General features: G+C 44.4%; 1 protein-coding gene across 4 annotated transcripts in view; it reads right to left on the reverse strand.

The window, feature by feature from the left end:
• The window catches only part of LOC121290654 (pleckstrin homology-like domain family B member 1), a 250,600-nt gene that overhangs the window by 75,251 nt on the left and 155,915 nt on the right, over positions 1-19,434 (reverse strand). For all 4 annotated transcript variants that reach the window (XM_041211388.1, XM_041211386.1, XM_041211389.1 and 1 more), the window contains 3 exons: positions 6,661-6,816; positions 4,959-5,069; positions 1,108-1,197 (listed from right to left, as the gene is read on the reverse strand). In XM_041211388.1, the coding sequence (XP_041067322.1) occupies positions 1,108-1,197; positions 4,959-5,069; positions 6,661-6,816 (357 nt within the window). The remainder of the gene's footprint in view (positions 1-1,107; positions 1,198-4,958; positions 5,070-6,660; positions 6,817-19,434) is intronic.

A 19,434-nucleotide genomic window follows, 5' to 3' on the forward strand; every position in this document is an offset into this window, starting at 1 on the left:
GAAGAGCGGGCGCGCGGTTACCCCGCAAATGGTCCACTTCCCGGTGATTTCTGGCCCATGTGGAAACGATCATCAAAATCCATCGACCTCACGGGAACCCCGATGGCTGGGGCCCCGAGTGGAAATGCCACCACTCTGGCGGGATTTCCAAAATGGTCGCAGCAAGTAGCACTATCAGAGTGGCCCTCCAGGTCAGCGCAAAACCTTCCCTCGCAGGAGCCTCCCCTGCCCAGGACTCCCAGCGACACCCACGTCCCATTGTGAATGAATAAAAATAAAATGCTTCACCAGCAGCACCCCCCTACCCCCCCACAACTCTCAAGCACTCCCTCCAGAAACCCCCTGCCAGCAATTCCCTGTAAGTCTGTTCTACCCCCTCTCCCAGGCTATTCTGGGTGAGTAGCAGACCGACAGTTAAAATATTACCCCCAGCCGGAACCTAACTCCGGATTAAAATTCACCCAGCACCCCCCCACAAAACTTAAATTTACAATTCTCTCCTCCCACCACCGCTTTTTATTTTGTAAATGTTCATCCCTCACAGTGAAGCTTTGAGGGACATGATGTGCCAACAGACAGGGAGCTAAAAGCCAAAAGATGGTTTAACCTTTAACCAGGAGATATTGGATCTTCAGGTGTGCCACAGGACCACTGGCGATTTACACTTTGCAACAGGAGTGACAGGTGAAAAATCAGCTGGAAGACAAAGAGCCTTTGCAGACAACCCTAGCAGGGTCCAAGCGGGGGAAGGAGGCTCAGATTGGCTACACTGGGTTAAGGGCAATTCGAGCCCGTTGCAATGGTGTGTATTCCTGGCCTCCGCTCCGACAAGCGAATGCCTCCAAATCGATCGCGGTGTGAGTGGGTGAGAAGCTTCACTGGGAGTTCCTGGACAAAGATGAGTTTCGTTGGTAGTGCTGTATTTCTTCACAGTGTCACAGGAATGGAAACTGCTGCATTTGAGCAACACGTGTTGGATGTCAGAAGAGTTTTTAAACCATTCCAGGGAGCTCGTTTCACACTGTCCACTCTAACATCTGGGCAAGCTATGTGGGTAAAATGTCACCATTTAAAGGACAGCATACAAGGTTGAAAGGATATAATTACCTCTTTAAATATGTTGGGATTAATGGGGAGGCCTGCCCCACCAGTACTGTCGGAATACATCTTCTCCAGACTCATCAGATTCTCTTTCTCCTGAGGGGGAAAGAGAGAGTTTTTGATTCAGTTTTAGCCGGTTTATGTTCCCTAAGCCAGTGTGATCGCCCACTTAAAGGGGTAGAATTTGGTCCTCACTGCATCTATTTTAGGGAACAGTGGAACAGGAGGAGGCCATTCAGCCCCTCCAGCCTGTACCACCATTCAATTAGATCATGGTTGATCTGTAACTCAAGTCTGTTTGTCTGCCTTGGCTTTATTTCCCTGATGGTTCTAACAAACAAAAAAAAATCCATCTCAGTTTTGAAAGGTCCAATTAACCCCCAGCATCCACAGTTTCTTAGCAGGGAGGAATTCCAGATTTTGTCTAGCCTTGGTGTGAAGAAATGCTTCCTGATATCATCCCTGAATGGCAAAACCTTATTTTGAGGTTACACCCCTTGCTCTGGCCTCCCACACCTCCCCCACCCACCACCAGTAGAGGAGATTGTTTCTCCCCTTGTCTCCCCTATCAAACAGTTTTATCCTTAATCTCAATTAAATCACCCCCTTAATCTTCTAGACTCAAGGTACAAGAAAGCCAAGTTTAGACAATTTGTTTTGCTAGAATCTATTTGTTGAAAGATTTGCTGTCATTCTACAGGGAGAATGTTTGGAGTCTGCATAGCCGCTGTTTTCATGCCACTGAATGGAAGCTAAGACCCTCATCCTGTAATCGGACACACCTGTTGATTCTGGTGCCATACTACCCAACTGAAAGGAGAGGCTGAGCTCTGGCAAACAGAGGCTGTCATCCAATGCTGGGAATTCAATCACTGACCACCGGCATTTGAATGGAGCATTCCAGCATAGTCGCACCCGACATCACTGAGACAGTTAAAAGTAATTAGCAACTTTCAACAACACCATGCATACTGTGGGAACTGCCTCAATCTGCTATTTATACAAAGAGGTATTGCTGCTCTCTTCACGAGATCTATTTCAGTCTGCTATTTATACTAGACTCATGGCACCATTCATGTTTCCTTTTTCAACTGCGAAAAGTTGTAAAGGCACGGGTCATAGCACAGGAGATCGCAGAGGTGAATGGGCATAGGACATAGCATAGGACATCGCAGAGGTGAAAGGGCATGGGTCATAGCACAGGGGATCACAGAGGTGAAAGGGCACAGGTCATAGCACAGGGGATCGCAGAGGTGAAAGGGCATGGGTCATAGCACAGGGGATCACAGAGGTGAAAGGGCACAGGTCATAGCATTGGAGATCACCTGTCTAGCAGATAGTACCATTGATTTACTTCTATCTAATCAGATAGAATGTCTGACCCCCAACTCATCGCAGCCAAATAGAGAACTGACAACATTGATCTAAACAAATTGTTCATGGTGATAAATGGTTCAAATTTGAGAGACAAAGGGAGTTCTCATAAAGAAGAATGTCCCATCAGTTCTGTCCTTGCTGATCCCCACAGAATCATCATTGCTAATGTAAAGGTATTAATGTTAAGATTGTCATTTCCCTTTTCAAATCCTGTCAATCCTGCTCTACCTAGTCTATAGCCCCTTCTCCAATATTGCATCCTAGACTATCCTTTTTATAATGATAGCACTGATCCTTGTTGGACCCCACTTTCTAATTTCTGCCACTCTACACAACTACCCATACCCCCCACTCTCTGTCTTGCAATTAACTGGCCATCCATTCTGCTGTTTGTCCTCTAACTCTGCATTCTCTGGCCTTCATTCATTGGTCTATTTTTTGACACGTTATCAAAGGCTTTTTGGAAGTCATAGTAATAGAATCACTGAGGTCTACAGCACAGAAAAAGGCCCTCTGGCCCATCGAGTCTGCGCTGGTCAAACAAGTACCTAACTTTTCCAGCACTAGGCCCATAGCCTTGTATGCCATGGCATCGCAAGTGCACATCCAAATACTTCTTAAATGTTATGAGGGTATCTGCCTCTACCACCCTCTTAGGCAGTGAGTTCCAGATTCCCGCCACCCTCTGGGTGAAAAAATTCTTCCTCACATCCCCTCTAAACCTCCTGCCCCTTACCTTCAATCTATGCCCCCTGGTGTATAATTCTGGTCTCCATATTATAAAGAAGATATAGAGGCACTGGAGAGGGTGCGATAAAGATTTAAGGATGAAACCAGAAATGCAGGGAGAGGATACACAGGTTGGGTCTCTTTTCTCTTGAAAAGTGGAGGCTGACGGATGATCTAATAGAGGTCTTCAAAATTCTGAAAGGTTTGGATATGGTGTATACAGAGAGGATGTTTCCTCTTGTGGGGAACAGCAGAACTAGAGGCCATCAATACGAATATAAGAACATGGCTGATCTGATTGTGGCTTCTACTTTCCCTGTTTGCCCCCTTTAACAGCTGACTCCCTTATCAATCAAGAATCTATCTAACCCAGCCTTAAAAATATTCAATGATCCAGCCCCCATCACTCTCTGGGGAAGAGAATTCCACAGACTAATGACCCTCTGAGAGAAAAAAATTTCTCATCGCTGCCCTTAAATCGAGACCCCTTATTTTTAAATCCCCTAGTTCTAGTCTCTCCCACAAGGGGAAACATCCTTTCAGCATCCACCCTGTCAAGTTCCCTCCAGATCTTATGTTTCAATGAGATCACCTCTCATTCTTCTAAACTCCAATGGATACAGGCCCAGCCTGTCCCACCTTTTTTCATAACACCTCCTTCCTGGGAATCGATCAAATAAATCTTCTCTGAACTGTTTCTAATATCAGAGGGTCACCAAGAAGTCCAATAGGGAATTCAGAAGAAACGTCTTTACCCTAAGGGTGGTGAGAATGTGGAACTCGCTACCACAGTGAGTGGTTGAAGACAATAGTATAAGGGAGAGCTGGACAAGCAGAGGAGGGTGAAGGGAATAGAAGCTGATGATGATCAAATTGGATGAGGAAGGCTGAAAGGAGGCTCGAGAGGTCAAATAGTTTGCTTCTGTTCTGTACATCCTATGTAATCGTCTGATTCATAACGGTGTTTTCCAACTGCCAAACCGAGTCCATGGAGCTCCCTTACATTGCCAAGCTCTTTCCAGATTGGATTGTCAAACTTTAAGAACAATCAATGTCACAGATTCATTGATCCCGTGTTTGAACGGCTTGTGTCTCCACTATTGAGGAGAGCGAGCTGGAAAATCAGCCCAAATCCACAATTGGCCCATTCCCAGGCATAACTAATGGACAGACATCAGAAGCTGGGGTTCCAGTGAAAGTCGCGCCCGCTTTCCTTCCCCACCTTTCTGGGTCAAGGGCACCTTCTCTTTGCCAGGGTGTCCATGCTTTAAACCTTTGCTCAAACAACCGTTTTCACCTCCTGTGGACCCTCCTTTTGTTTCCATGGATTTTTTCTCCATTCTCAACACTTTTACCTTACACCATCGTCCTTTTGGACAATGAGTCATTCCTGCCCTCCACCCTATTGTAGATATTGTCCTTCAATTCGTTCGCTGCACTCCCCATTTCCCTGGCTCTGAACTTTCTTAGAAGTGCTTTTACGCTAAGGGCAGACCATTCTTACGCAAGGTCACCTAGGCCTGAAATGTTAACTCTGTTTCTCTCTCCACGGATCCCACCCTGTTCAGCGAGGATTTCGTCAATTCCTGTTTATATCGGGCCAACGTTCCCCTGGAGCCATCGCCCAGCTAGGGAGCGGCTCAGTAAAACACAGTATCTGTGTCTGGATCGCTTATCACGTACCCCTTGCTTTTTTGGGGAATATGCAGTTTTCCAGCAGAGTACCTGGCAGCTTTGCTTATAACACTCACTCTCTGCAGCATGGCGACTAAGTTGCTCTTCTCTTTTGTGAAATGTTGCCGCTCCAGCTCAGTTTGTTGCACAATCTGACCTGCCTGATTTCCCAACGACGCAATTCTTTTCTGTTAGAGAAGAGCAGTGGTTTCAATGAGAACAATTTTCAAAGGCAGCCCATTAAATCACTGAATTTATATTTAAAAATTAACTCGTAGGTAAATAAGTGACAAAAAAATTAAGCTCAAAAACAAGTAATGTTTTCCCCTTGGAAGTACAGAACTTGAATCTTGCTGAAAATAGAGACATGTTGCTGGAGCTTTCCATCTTGGGCCCATCAGGAAAAATGCAAGAATGCCAAATTTCAAACAATCACAACAATTTATACTACAGGAGAAAAGGGTGCTGGTTGGTTGGCAATCAGCTCTGATTGGCCGAGGCACTGCCATGGGAAACTATTTACTCCCATGCTCCCCCGTATGTCAAAAAAGGCACAAGGCTTGAACATATTCCTTTTGTTTGCAGAGAATGAGTCCCTGTGTATGAATATATGTTTCTTCTAGCTTTCTCTAGCCTATTGCTTTCTCCATGGCAATGCCTCGACCAATCAGAGTCAACTTGCCAACCAATCAGTACCCTTTCCTCCTGCAGTATAAATTGTTGTGACTGTTGGAAATTTGCCATTCTTGTGTTTGTCCTGATGAGTTCAAGACAAAAAGCTTTGGCAACATGACTCTCTTTTCAGCAATATTTTTTTCCCTTCACTCTATGCTAAAATGCAATTAAATTTTTTAATTCACTGGTGGGATGTTAGTATTTATTGCCCATCCCTACTTGCCCTGAGGACATTAACAATCCATCTTGTTATATGGGTTTGGAGCCAGACTGAGTAGGGATGCTGGGTTCCCTCACTGTGACAGACCTGAATGAATCAATTGGATTCCAACATCTTTAATAAGAAGTTCGCTCATGCCGGCCTGTCAATTAGCAGATCTATGGAACTCAATCTCACAAATGGTCATGGGGGTGAGGGGGGGTTCAAACTCTTGACTTCTACGGGTATGGGTTGACCAGCTTATTACCATTACACCCAATGTTTATCAGAGCAACTCCAACTCTGCCAGTGGAAATGTAGCCGAGGAAAATCCCTATTCCGACCCTAGTGAAGTGCCAACTTTTATGTATCATTATCTATCAACGAAACCCATCTATCAATGGTAATTCATTAAAAATCCTGCATTGGTGGGAACTTTCTGATAGCTGTGTCCATGCCTGCATTCCCCATTTATAATGGAATCCACCTATGTAAACTTTTCAGGGTGAAAGTGGTCTTTGCTAGCACACCATCAAGAAAGGCAAATTTTACTCCCGTCACACTGTAGTTACCCCCTCTTACCAGTGGAGGCAGTCTAGGTTGGCAGTTAAAAAGTGTGTAAGGTTTTCATAGGCAGCCTCAATGCAGAAAGCATTGACAGGGTCTTCAAAAGACCTCAACTCGTTCTGCCAGTCTGCTCTATTGCCGATCAGTGGGAGTGCTGAGGGATTTGTGAATCATAGGCACTGAGATCTTGCAACAACTACAGTTAACAAAAACACTCCAAGACATCAACCAGGGATAATCTGGACAGCTTTTTTAATGAGCCAGCACAGGTATAAAAAAAAGTCTTTCCTTTCTATCTGTGAGTCTGTATGCGAGACACATTTCCCAGAGATCCTCACCTCCCTTGCTGTAATACTCTGTTGGTACTCGGCCAGTTCGCTCAGGAGCTGTTTGGAGAGATTCTCCTTCTCCTCTTCCAGCCTGCTCTCCTGTTCCAGCTGTTGAAACTCAAAATCGTCATATCCTTTCACCTCCGAATCCAACTGTTCACCATCCTGGAGAGAAAGAACTCCATCAAATACTCGTTAACCTACAATAGAGATCACACCACGCCACTCCAGTACAACCAGGATCACTCCAGTACAAACACTGCTGTCTCTTTTGCTCCTTCAGCCTTTTCCAGCCTTCTTCCTCAACACCATGTATATCTCCAAAGCCTGATTCCCCAATCCAAGGAAACCCAGAGACTGCCAGGAGGCAATAGCCTGACCAGATTCCCCTGTGGTCACCACGCCTCACGGGCAGCACCCAATGAACCCGCACTATCCCTTACTCCCAGTGAAATTCTGATAATCAACCTGTGCAACAGCTGACATCCAACACATTCTCCCATCCGTCAATGGAACAGCCAATCGCCCTTCAACGCTCTCCAAAAGACTGAGAGATCGAAGTGGAACATGAGCAAGAAACTCTACATTAGATACTTCAGCAAGTAAAGGGGACAGAGATTTCAGGGTAGATAGTCTTCCATAAAACTCACAGGAAGCAGCACTGCACTTCCACAGCTTTCAACCTAAGATGATTTTTGGAGCATATTTTCAATTTCTCATGCATTGCTGATTGGTTAGAATAACCACTGAATTTTCTTCACCCCTAGCTGTCAAATTTAACATCTACAGAATCCCGTGCATTTCCTTTTCCATCTCCTCTGTCATTCCTCTTTTCCCACAGAGTGGAATTGAGAGCTGCAGTGTCTGGACAGAGAATGCTTTTGCAATCCCACTGGGACTGGCAGGTAGGGACATCTGTGGGAGGTTGGTCATAAAATCACACACTTTATATCGGCAAAGTTTGCTGGGAAAACCTGTGAATATCTCCCATCTTTTCACCTCAGCTTCTAAAAGACGTGGGGAAGTGTGTGAAGATAGCTGTGGAGGGATTGAATGTTTGAATTCAGTATCTGAGGAGTAGCGAATGGTGCTGAACATTATGCAATCATCAGCAAACATCCCCACTTCTGACCTTATGATGGAAGGAAGGTCATTGATGGTTGGGCTAAGGACACCACCCTGAGGAACTCCTGCAGCATTGTCTTGGAGCTGAGATGACTGACCTACAACAACCACAACCATCTTCCTTTGTGCTAGGTATGACTCCAACCAGCGGAGAGTTATCCCCCACCCGGTTCCCACTGACTCCAGTTTTGCTAAGGCTCCTTGATGCCACACTCAGTCAAATGCTGCCTTGATGTCAAGGGCAATCACTCTCACCTCACCTCGAGAGCTCAGCTCTTTTGTCCATGTTTAGATTAAGACTGTAATGAGGTCAGGAGCTGAGTGGCCCTGGCAGAACCAAGATACATTTTAATCTATAAACAGATATTCTCAGCTTTTTTAACACGAATCAATTGCCCATGTTGTCAAACTCAGCCAGGGTAGGGAAAGAATAACCAGAGCAAAGAGGCAGGAGAAAAAGTTAAGAAGCGAGAGGGGGGAGTAAGGGATAGAGGAATGTAATATAGCCACCAACTTGCAGATAAGGCTCCATGAAGAGCAATGGGATAATGCTCAGATATTTTTTTTTTCTGATGTTAATTGAAGGGTAATTAACCAGGACAATGGAAAAACTCACTTACTCTTCACTCAGAGCGCTAACTGACCTTTTACATTCACCTGAGCAGGCACATTCTCCCAGTGTACAGTCATTCTGATTGATTCTCCATTCCCCTCTTTTGTGCAGTAGATCAGTGTTATCCTCTGTTAGTGTGGTACACTTGATATGGGCTTTTAGCACTGCATATCACTGAGGGTGATGGCACCTAATGGGAGTGCATTCTAAAGCAGGGTTGTCCAACATACAGCCTGCGGACCAGAGTCCAACCTGCCTAAATTTCAACCTGACCCATCAACCGGTGTTCAAAACGCACAGGGGCAACCAATCAGAGAATCATCACCCCAGTAAGTGGAGACGATTCTATGTAAGGATCTTCTCTTCCAATCCTCTAACCATGGGCTGTTTCTGTCCTGCGTTTAGTGTTGATAGGCTCACCGGTGAGCCTATCAGCAGCAAACCCGGAAGAAAAACAGTTCATGATTAGAGGAGCAGCGAGCAATGTGAATTGAGTGGTCGTGCTCAGCCTGAGGACTGGGGCGACGCTGGTGAGAAGATGCAGATGGGTGAGGCGGTGAGGGAATGGCTGTTTGGGGGGTGGGGGCAGCGTTGGGGGTGGGGGCAGAAAACAACATACAAAAACTTTGGTAACCCAACCTGCTTACAGACGGAGCTGTTAAGATACGCTACTTTGAGACATGCTAAATTAGTCTTCTTATATGAAGCTTGTTCATAAAAATTGACATTTTTATTGTTATTTTGTTGTTTAATTTACCGCAGAATAAATTTCTTATGCCTCATCTTTCTAAGAATTTGCTTACTGGCTTTGTGAGTGAGGAAAAAGAATTGAAATGTGGTCCCTTAAGTGAAAAGGTTAGACACTGTAGAGTAAAAGGTTAACATCAGGAACACATGATCCTGATGCAACTATGATGCAGTGTTACATGACTAAGAGACTGAGATCTGGTGGGAAGCAGAAGTATAACCTGATGTGGAGAACTGAGAGCTACATAAATCTGTCAATAAACAAGAATGGTTTTTATAAATAACAGACTAAAGTAGCATTCTTAGGCTAACAGGCAAACCCTAAAGAAACCCCATCTAGACCCCGAACCCGAGACGAAGCAGACTGCACTAGAGCAAATCCAAGGCATCGTGAGGCAAATTGACTGCACAGTGATGCACAATAAAACCAAGGAATGCAGTTTGTTTCAGGAATGCAATAATGAGGGGGACAGATGTGAGTTTCTGAAACCACTGACCCAAATCCCGCAGGTAGTGTTACTTCTCTGGTGTCAGAGTAAAAGACATCCCTGAGGGGGTGCAGAATACTTTGAGGGGGCACGGGAACAAGCAGAAATCGTAGTCCATGCAGGAACGAACAGCATAGGAAGGAACTTAATTGAAAAAAGTAAAGCATAGCACCTCAAAACTGGTAATCTCTGGTTTCTTCCCAGTGCCATCTGGTAGTCCGCATTTGGACAGTAGAACATGACAGGTTAATATGTAAGTAATGGTGCAGGAGGGAGGGCTTTAGATTCTTGAGGTATTGTGGGGCAAGAGGGGCCTGCACAAGGTAGACAGGTTGAAGCTCCCCACAACTGGGACCAAGGTCCTCATAGGAAGGTTAGCTCATGTTGTGAGGGAGTCTTTAAACTAAAGGGGTCAGGGAGCAGATGGAAGGAGAGAGGGAGGGGCACCAGAATGAAACATCAGAGGAGTACACAGAGGACAGGGAGAGACAAACAATTCTAGAAAAAAGAATAGTTCAGAAACAGGAGCAATCAAACAGGGGACAAACGAGATGAGGATGGGTTTAGAGTGCATGCACAGAAATGCACCAAGTGTATAAGGAAGCTTGGTGAGGTGCAAGCACAGTCACATGGGATAATGACATATTGGCAATAACAGGGAGCTGGTTCAAAGTCACTTGGAGAGATTTGAGTCAAGTAAAGAGAGCCAGCATATTCATAAAAGGCAGGCTTTGCTTGATTAATCTAATTGAATGTTTGATGAACTAACAGAAAAAGTTGAAGGAAGAAACGTAATGGATGTGGTATACATGGATTTTAAGTAAGTATTTGGCAAAGTACCACATTAAAAACAGAGATAAAAACAAAAAAACTGCGGATGCTGGAAATCCAAAACAAAAACAAAAGCAGAATTACCTGGAAAAACTCAGCAGGTCTGGCAGCATCGGCGGAGAAGAAAAGAGTTGACGTTTCGAGTCCTCATGACCCTTCGACAGAACTTGAGTTCGAGTCCAAGAAAGAGCTGAAATATAAGCTGGTTTAAGGTGTGTGTGTGGGGGGCGGAGAGAGAGAGAGAGAGAGAGAGAGAAGTGGAGGGGGTGTGGTTGTAGGGACAAACAAGCAGTGATAGAAGCAGATCATCAAAAGATGTCAACAACAATAGTACAAAAGAACACATAGGTGTTAAAGTTAAAGTTGGTGATATTATCTAAACGAATGTGCTAATTAAGAATGGATGGTAGGGCACTCAAGGTATAGCTCTAGTGGGGGTGGGGAGAGCATAAAAGATGTTTTTTTTATATAATGGAAATAGGTGGGAAAAGGAAAATCTATATAATTTATTGGAAAAAAAAAGAAAAGGAAGGGGGAAACAGAAAGGGGGTGGGGACGGGGGAGGGAGCTCACGACCTAAAGTTGTTGAATTCAATATTCAATCCGGATGGCTGTAAGCTGGTTTAAGGTGTGTGTGTGGGGGGCGGAGAGAGAGAGAGAGAGAGATGGAGTGGGGGTGTGGTTGTAGGGACAAACAAGCAGTGATAGAAGCAGATCATCAACTTTAGGTCGTGAGCTCCCTCCCCCATCCCCACCCCCTTTCTGTTTCCCCCTTCTTTTTCTTTTTTTCCCAATAAATTATAAAGATTTTCCTTTTCCCACCTATTTCCATTATATAAAAAAAACATATTTTATGCTCTCCCCACCCCCACTAGAGCTATACCTTGAGTGCCCTACCATCCATTCTTAATTAGCACATTCGTTTAGATAATATCACCAACTTTAACTTTAACACCTATGTGTTCTTTTGTACTATTGTTGTTGACATCTTTTGATGATCTGCTTCTATCACTGCTTGTTTGTCCCTACAACCACACCCCCTCCACTTCTCTCTCTCTCTCTCTCTCCGCCCCCCACACACACACCTTAAACCAGCTTATATTTCAAATCTTTCTTGGACTCGAACTTAAGTTCTGTCGAAGGGTCATGAGGACTCGAAACGTCAACTCTTTTCTTCTCCGCCGATGCTGCCAGACCTGCTGAGTTTTTCCAGGTAATTCTGTTTTTGTTTTTGTTTACCACATTAAAAAGCTGGTTGACAAAACTGAGGCTCATGGAACAGAATGGTCAGTGTCAACTTGGATAAAACAAAACTGGTCCAAGGACAGAAAAGGACAGAGAGTCATAGTGAAGCATTTTTCAGACTGGATGACTTGTTCTGCAAGTTATATATAGAAATGGCTTAGATATTGGAATTCAGTGTAAAATTTCATAATTTGCTGATGATGCCAAACTTGGAGGAGGGGCAAATAGTAAAGATGATATCAAAATGGGCATAGATAGGCGAGAGGAATGGACAGACAAGTGGCAGATGGAATTTTACACAGAGAAATGTGAGGTGATGCATTTTGGCAGAAGGGATAGGGAGAGGCAATATAGACTTAACAGAGCAGTTCGAAAGAGTGTGCAGAAACAGAGACTCCTAGGGGTCATGTGCATAAATCTTTGAAGGTGTCCGGACATATTGCAAGAGTGGTTAGCAAAGCACATGGGATCTCGGACTTCAGAAATAGAGGCATTGAGTACAAAGCAGGGAAGTTATGCTGAATCTGTATGAAGCTCTGGTTACATCACAACTAGAGTATTGTGTCCAATTCTAGTCACCACACTTTAGCAAGGATGTGAGAGTGGAGAAGAGGTTTACCAGAATGGTTCCAAGGATGAGGGGATATTAGGTACAAGGTTAGGTTGGAGCAGCTGGGGGTTGTTCTCCTTGGAGCAAAGGAGATTGAGGGGAGATTTGATAGATGTGTACAAGATCATGACAGTTTAGATAAGATAGACAAAGAAAAGCTGTTCCCATTGGCTGATAGTACAAGGACTAGGGGACACAGATAGAAGATTTTGAGCAAGAGATACAGGGGGATGGGAGGAAGAACTTCCTTACACAGTGAGTGGTAATGACCTGGAACTCGCTGTCAATGAGAGAGGTGGAAATGGAAATAATCAGAACTTTCAAAAGGAAATTGGATGGGCACTTGAAGGAAATAAACTTCCAAGGCTACAGGGATAGAGCAGGGTAATGGGACTGAGTGGATTGCTCTAAAGAGGGACAGCATGGAGTCAATGGCCCAAATGGCCTCCTTCCATGCTGTAACGGTTCTATGACCCTATGGGGAGGATTGGGAATTTAACATTCCTGGATCCAAAGTATTCAGGAAAGATAGTACAGGAACAAAAAGGAGGAATGACAGCAATGATCAAAGAAACTCTTAGCAATGGAGAGAAATGATGTCATTGAGGAATCAAAGAACAGAGCCAATTAGCTAGAATTAAGAAACAATAGAGATGTTAATACCAGGTGTATAACATAGAGCAACAGTGAGATGGAGATAGAGGAGAAAATATTCAGCCAAATAATAGGAAGATGTAAAGAAAACTACAAAATAGTGATAATGGGGGATTTCAATTACTTGAAACTTTTATACTAGTAAAGCCTGCATTGGGTGAATGTGTTTAATTCTGGGCACCAAGTTTTAGGAAAGATGTCAGTGATTTAGAGATGATGCAGAATAGATTTGTGAAAATGGTTTCGGGGCTGTGGGGTTTCAAACATGTATAGAGACTGGAGAAGCAGGCTCGTTAAGTTTGGAGTGGAGAAGGTTTAAGGGGAGATTAAATAGAGGTGTTCAAAATTATGAACAGTTTCATAGAGTAAATAGAGAATTCACCGTAAAGTGTGGTGCTCATCCTTCCCTCTTTGAGTTTTGAGACACTTGGTCTTCCTGCTCCCTGCTCCTGGCCCCACCTTGAACTTTGGTCTCTCAACCAACTATATGTCTGTCCCTGGATAGACTTCTGTGGAACAGGGGGAAGCTCCTCAAACTCCCAGACACTGGCCCCTGCAAAGCAGCTTGAGCTCAGCAATCCTGCACTCAAAAGGTGCCTTAGACATCCTGTAGACCCAGAATGGACCTCACCTTCCATAATGTACCCATCCACATTCACTCCCTGCACTAAAAATGCACAATAGCAGCAGTGTATACCATCTACAAGACGCACTGCAAGAACACACCAAGGCTCTCCTTAGACAGCACCTTCAAACCCACGACCATTACCATCTAGGCAGCAGACACATGGGAAGACCGCCACCTGGAAGTTCCCCTCCAAGTCACTTACCATCCTGACTTGGAAATATGTCACCGTTCCTTCACTGTCGCTGGGTCAAAATCCTGGAACTCCCTTCCTAACAGCACTGTGGGTGTACCTACACCACATAGTCTGCGACGGTTCAAGAAGGCAGCTCACCACTATCTTCTCAAGGGCAATTAGGGATGGGCAATAAATGCTGGCCTAGCCAGCGACACCCACATCCTATGAACGAATAATGAAAAATGCTGGGAGATAAGAACCAGTCTCCCAAAGGAATGGTCATCATCTCTTGGTCCCCACCCAGTATAGCACAACTCCACTGAAGAATCCTACGTATTGAAGGTCATGTCCACATAAGTAATGCAGCAAAACTAAGAACTAGGGGCAGCCTGACAACAAAAGACCAATTCATCACCTGACTTCAGAACAGGATAAATGGAGAAATTATCTCTTCTGATTACAGACAAAACTTTAGATGCATTTACTGTAGCAGATTTGATGTACAGTCCCGCCCATGAGGAATTTATCTTTTTTAAATTGCCTAGTAAAAATTCCTGAAACATGAATTTCTTTTGGTACTGTGTACTGCATAAGGATGTGACTAATGTTGCTTCATAATCTAAGCATCTCCTGTTCTATAAAATTCAGTAAGATGTGAATATCTTTGTACTCTAGGGATACTTAGTGACTAAGGACCTTAAGTGGGATCAGTAGTTTACTCACTTTTGAGGCTTTTTTGTTCTGATTAGGTACATTTTTAGACCGTTTAGATTGTCACTTCCTACGTAGCAGTCATTCTGCACTTCACAGTTGGAAATTTTGATTTTAATTTGCTGCTTGTAACCTTTCTGGGATGGCAAGTAAATGACTGCATTAGAGGAGGAAATGTGACTTGGTGCATTCTGCATAGAAAACATGGCTCCTGTTTGTCCTTGTACCCTTGGGCTCTATCCTGTAAATTTTAGCCTCTGATAGTGTAGCTGCATTGCCTGAAGAGCACAAGTCACTGACTTTACTATCCCCTCCTTAGGTCTGCACTGGAGTGCTGCTTCGGATGTATGGAGTGCAAAGTGGAAGTTTGGTGAGTAAGGGAGTTCAGCGAAGAGGGGAAGGAGATGCTCCTTTCTCTTCTTCTTTTTCTACCTTTTCTCACCCTCCAGTAACTGGCTCTGACTTTGGTACAGGGGAAGAAGCTGATTGGTGAGGGACTGGCAAGTCATTCTACTTATTCTAATTGTAATAAATAGTTTTTAAAGTTACAGTGTGGCAGGTCAGCTCAGCCCAAAGGAATGTACATCCTGGTATATGGGAAGTCATGGATGCACCACATGTCCTAGACAGGAAGTGTCACTGGCTGCAGATGCTTGAGCTCCAGGTTTCGAGCTGGGTTCCGGGATTCAAGCTGGAGTTGCTGTGATTCATCCATAAGGCAGAAAACTACATGGATAGCACGTTTAGAGAGGTGGTCACACCGCAGGTTAATAGCGTACAGGCAGAGAGGAAATGGGTGACCGTTAGGCAGTCTAAGAGATCCAGGCAGGTAGTGCAGGAATCCCCTGTGTCTATCTCGCTTGCTAATCGGTTTTCCATTTTGAATACTGGTGAGAGCAATGGTTCCTCAGGCGAGAGCAGCCAGAGCAAAGTCTGCGGCACTACGGGTTCCTCAGCTGCACAGGAGGAGAGGAAGAAGAGTGGAAGAGCAATAGTGATAGGGGATTCGATAGTTAGTGGATCAGATAGATGTTTCTGGCAGTAAATATGCCTCCAGGATGGTGTGCTGCCTCTCTGGTGCCAGGGCGAAGGATGTCACAGGGTCGCTGCAGGACATCCCTCTGGTGAAGGGTAAACAGCCAGAGGTCATGGTCCAAGTTGGTACAAACGATATAGGTAGAAAAAAGGATGAGGTCCTGCAGGCTGAGTTTAGGAAGTTAGGAAAGGGATTAACGAGCAGGACTTCAAAGGTGGTAACCTCTGGATTAATCCCTGCCCCACGTGCAAGTGAGTATAGAAATGGGAGAATACAGCAGATGAATGTGTGGCTGGAGGGATGGTGCAGGAGGGCAGGCTTCAGATTTCTGGGGCATTAGGACAGTTCTGGGGCAGTTGGGATCTCTACAAGCCAGACAGTCTACAGCTGAATAGGACAAGTGTCCTTGCAGGGAGATTTGCTGGTGTTGTTGGGGAGGGTTTAAACTAGATTGGCAGAGGGATGGGAACTTGAGGACAGATTCTGATAGGACAAATTCAGAGCAAGAAGCTGGAGACAGAAAATTAGTGAGTGACTCTGAAAGACAGAAGAAGCACAGGTTAAAGGGTTTACAACACAGGAATTTGGCAGCGTTAAGAGGTATTTATTTGGTATAACTATAAATATATAAGGGTATAAATCAAGGAGTGTAACAAACAAAGCTGGTTAGTTGAGGACACAGATAGACATTTGGCAGCATGAAATCATAGCTATGACAGAAACTTGGCTTAAAGAGAGGCAGAGTTTCAGGCAGGGTAGAGAGGGGGCTAAAAACAGTGGGAGTGTAGCATTATTGATTAAAGAATTAATTACAGCTGTGAGGAGGGATGATATACTAAATGGATCATCAAATGAGGCCACATGGGTTGAGCTGAGAATAAAAAGGGGGCAGCCACACCACTAGGAGTGTACTATAGACCTCCAAATCGTAAGAGGGAGATAGAAGAACAAATATGTAGGCACATCTCTGAGAGCAAAAACAATAGGGCAATAATAGTTGGGGATTTCAACTACCCTTATATCAACTGGGATACGAACAGTGTAATAGGCATAGGGAACTGAATTCAAGAGAACCTTTTTCTGCCATTGTTTCAAAAGCCCAACAAGCAATTGTAGATTTGGTCTTAGGAAATGAAGCTGGACAAGTGGATGAAGTAGCAGTGAGTGACCATTTTGCAGATAGTGACCATAATGGTGTTAGATTTAACATCATTATGGAAAAGGATAAAGATAGAACAGAACTAAGAGTTCTACATTTGGGAAGGACAAATTTTACAAAGCTGAGAGGCGATCTGGCAACAGTGGACTGGATACAGGAACTTGAAGGGAAAACAGTGAGAGATTTTGCAGGCACAGTGTAGACATCTTCCCACAAATGAAAAGGGTGGTATTGCCAAATCTAGAGCCCCCTGGTTACCTAAAAGCATACAGGGTACGATAAAGCAGAAAAAGAAATCTTATGACAGTCACAAAAAACATGAATACAGCAGAAAGCCGGGAGGGGTACAGAAAGTACAGGGGGTGAAGTAAAAAAGGTAATTAGGGAAGCAAAGAGGGGATACAAAAAAATATTGGCAGGTAAAATCGAAGAAAAGCCAAAGATGTTTTACCAATACATTAAAAGCAAGAGAATAACTAAGGAAAGGGTAGCGTCTATCAGAGTTGTACATGGTAACTTGTGTGTTGAGGCTGAAGATATGGGCAGGGTTCTCAATGAGTACTTTGTCTCTGTCTTCACCAAGCAGAGGGATGATGCAGACATTCTAGTTAAAGAGGAGAAGTGTGAAATATTAGATACAATAAGCATAGTGAGAGAGGATGTACTGGAACGACTGAGATCCTTGAAGGCGAATAAATCACCAGGGCCGGATGGATTGTATCCTAGGCTTTTAATGGAAGCCAGGGAAGAAATAACAGATGCTCTGAGGATCATTTTCCAATCCTCACTAGAGACAGGCAAGGTTTCAGAGGATTGGAGAACTGCAAACATTGTACCAATACTTATAAAGGATGCGAGGGATAGGCCAGAAAATTATAGGCCGGTCAGTCTGACTTCGGTGGTGGGCAAATTATTGGAATCAATCCTGAGACACAGGATAAACTGTCACTTAGAAATGCATGGATTAATCAGGGGTAGTCAGCATGGTCTTGTTAGGGGAAGATCGTGTCTTACTAATTTAATTACATTTTTTGAGGAATTAACAAGGAGGATTGATGAGGGTAGTGCAGTGGATGTTGTCTACATGGATTTTAGTAAGGCATTTGACAAGGTTCCACATGGCAGACTAGTCAGAAAAGTAAAAGCTCATGGGATACAGGGGAATGTGGTGAGTTGGATCCAAAATTGGCTCAGTGACAGGAAACAAAGGGTAATGGCTGATGGATGTTTTGGCGAATGAAAATTGGTTTCCAGTGGCATTCCACGGGGCCCAGTGTTGGGCCCTTGCTGTTTGTGGTTTATATTAATGATTTGGACTTAAATATGTGAGGAATTATTGGGTTCGGTTGAGTGGGTAGAAGAATGGCAAATGGAATTCAATCGAGAGAAGTGTGAGGTAAAGCATTTGGGGAGGGCAAACAAAGCTAGGGAATACTCAACAAATGGGAGGATATTGGAAGGGGTAGAGGAAGTGAAAGAGCTTGGAGTGCATGTCCACAGGTCCCTGAAAGTGGCAGTATGGGTGGATAAGGTGGAATATGGAATGCTTTCCTTTATTCGATGAGGTATGGAATACAAAAGCAGGGATATAATGATGGAACTGTATAAAATACTGGTTAGGCCACAGCTGGAATTTTGTGTACAGTTCTGTCACCACATTACAAGAAGGACATAATTACTCTGGAGAGAGTGCAGAGGAGATTTACAAGAATGTTTCCAGAGCTTGCAAATTGCAGTTATGAGGAAAGATTGGATAGGCGAGGGTCATTTACCTAGGATCAGAGGAGGCTGAGGGGTGACCTGAATGAGGTGTACAGATTATGAGGGGCCGAGTTGGAGTGGACAGGGATGCCCTTTTTCCCCAAGCGGAGAGGTCAATTACCGGGGGCACAGATTTAAGGTGATTGGTAGAAGGATTAGAGGGGGTATTAAGAAAAACTTTTTCACCCAGAAGGCAGCGGGTGTCTGGAATTCACTGTCCAGATTGGTGGTGGAGGCAGAAACCCCATCTCATTTAGAAGGTACCTGGATCTGCACCTGAACTGCTGTAACCTGCAAGGCTATGGACCGAGTGCCGGAAGGCGGGATTAGAAAGGGTGGTTAGTTTTTTTTTAAATCCACACAGACATGATGAGCTGAATGGCCTCTTTCTGTACTGTAACTTTTCTATGGTTCTAAAAAGGACAACACCTCACCTTCTGTATCATTTTACATTAAAATAACTGCAGGTCAGCCATGGCTCGGCTCGAGTCAGGAGTCAGAAGAACGCTGGTTCGTGTCCCTCTCCACGCCCTACCTGCATTCTCAGCCAGATGTCAAAGATCCCATGATATTATTTGAAGAAGAGCAGGGGAGTCCTCCTCAGAGTCCTGGCCAATACTCATCCCTCAACTCACCCTACTGAAAATAAAAAGATTATCTGGACATTTACCTCACTGGTGTTTGTGGGAGCTTGCTGTACATAAATTGGTTGCAGCGGTTCCTTCATTACCACAGTGAATGCTTTGATATTGGGCCTGAACTTCCTCAGAGTGGCAATCAGTGTCATATTGCCACTCTTTTCCCAGCCTCTTAACTGATTTTTTCTCCCCAACCTAACACCCCAACCTTCCAACTCAGGCCAGGCGAGATCCAGGCAGTGCAGCGCCTCCCTGAGGCCCAGCGTCAAAAATGCAGCACAGTCAAAGTGAAGGAGGCCACGCCTCCTTTTCTACCACACCTGCTGCTGTCAACCAGGTAAGTTTAAAGGTCCTTGACAGGC

This window comes from Carcharodon carcharias, chromosome 18 (genome assembly GCF_017639515.1).
Source record: "Carcharodon carcharias isolate sCarCar2 chromosome 18, sCarCar2.pri, whole genome shotgun sequence".
Lineage (NCBI taxonomy): Eukaryota > Metazoa > Chordata > Chondrichthyes > Lamniformes > Lamnidae > Carcharodon > Carcharodon carcharias.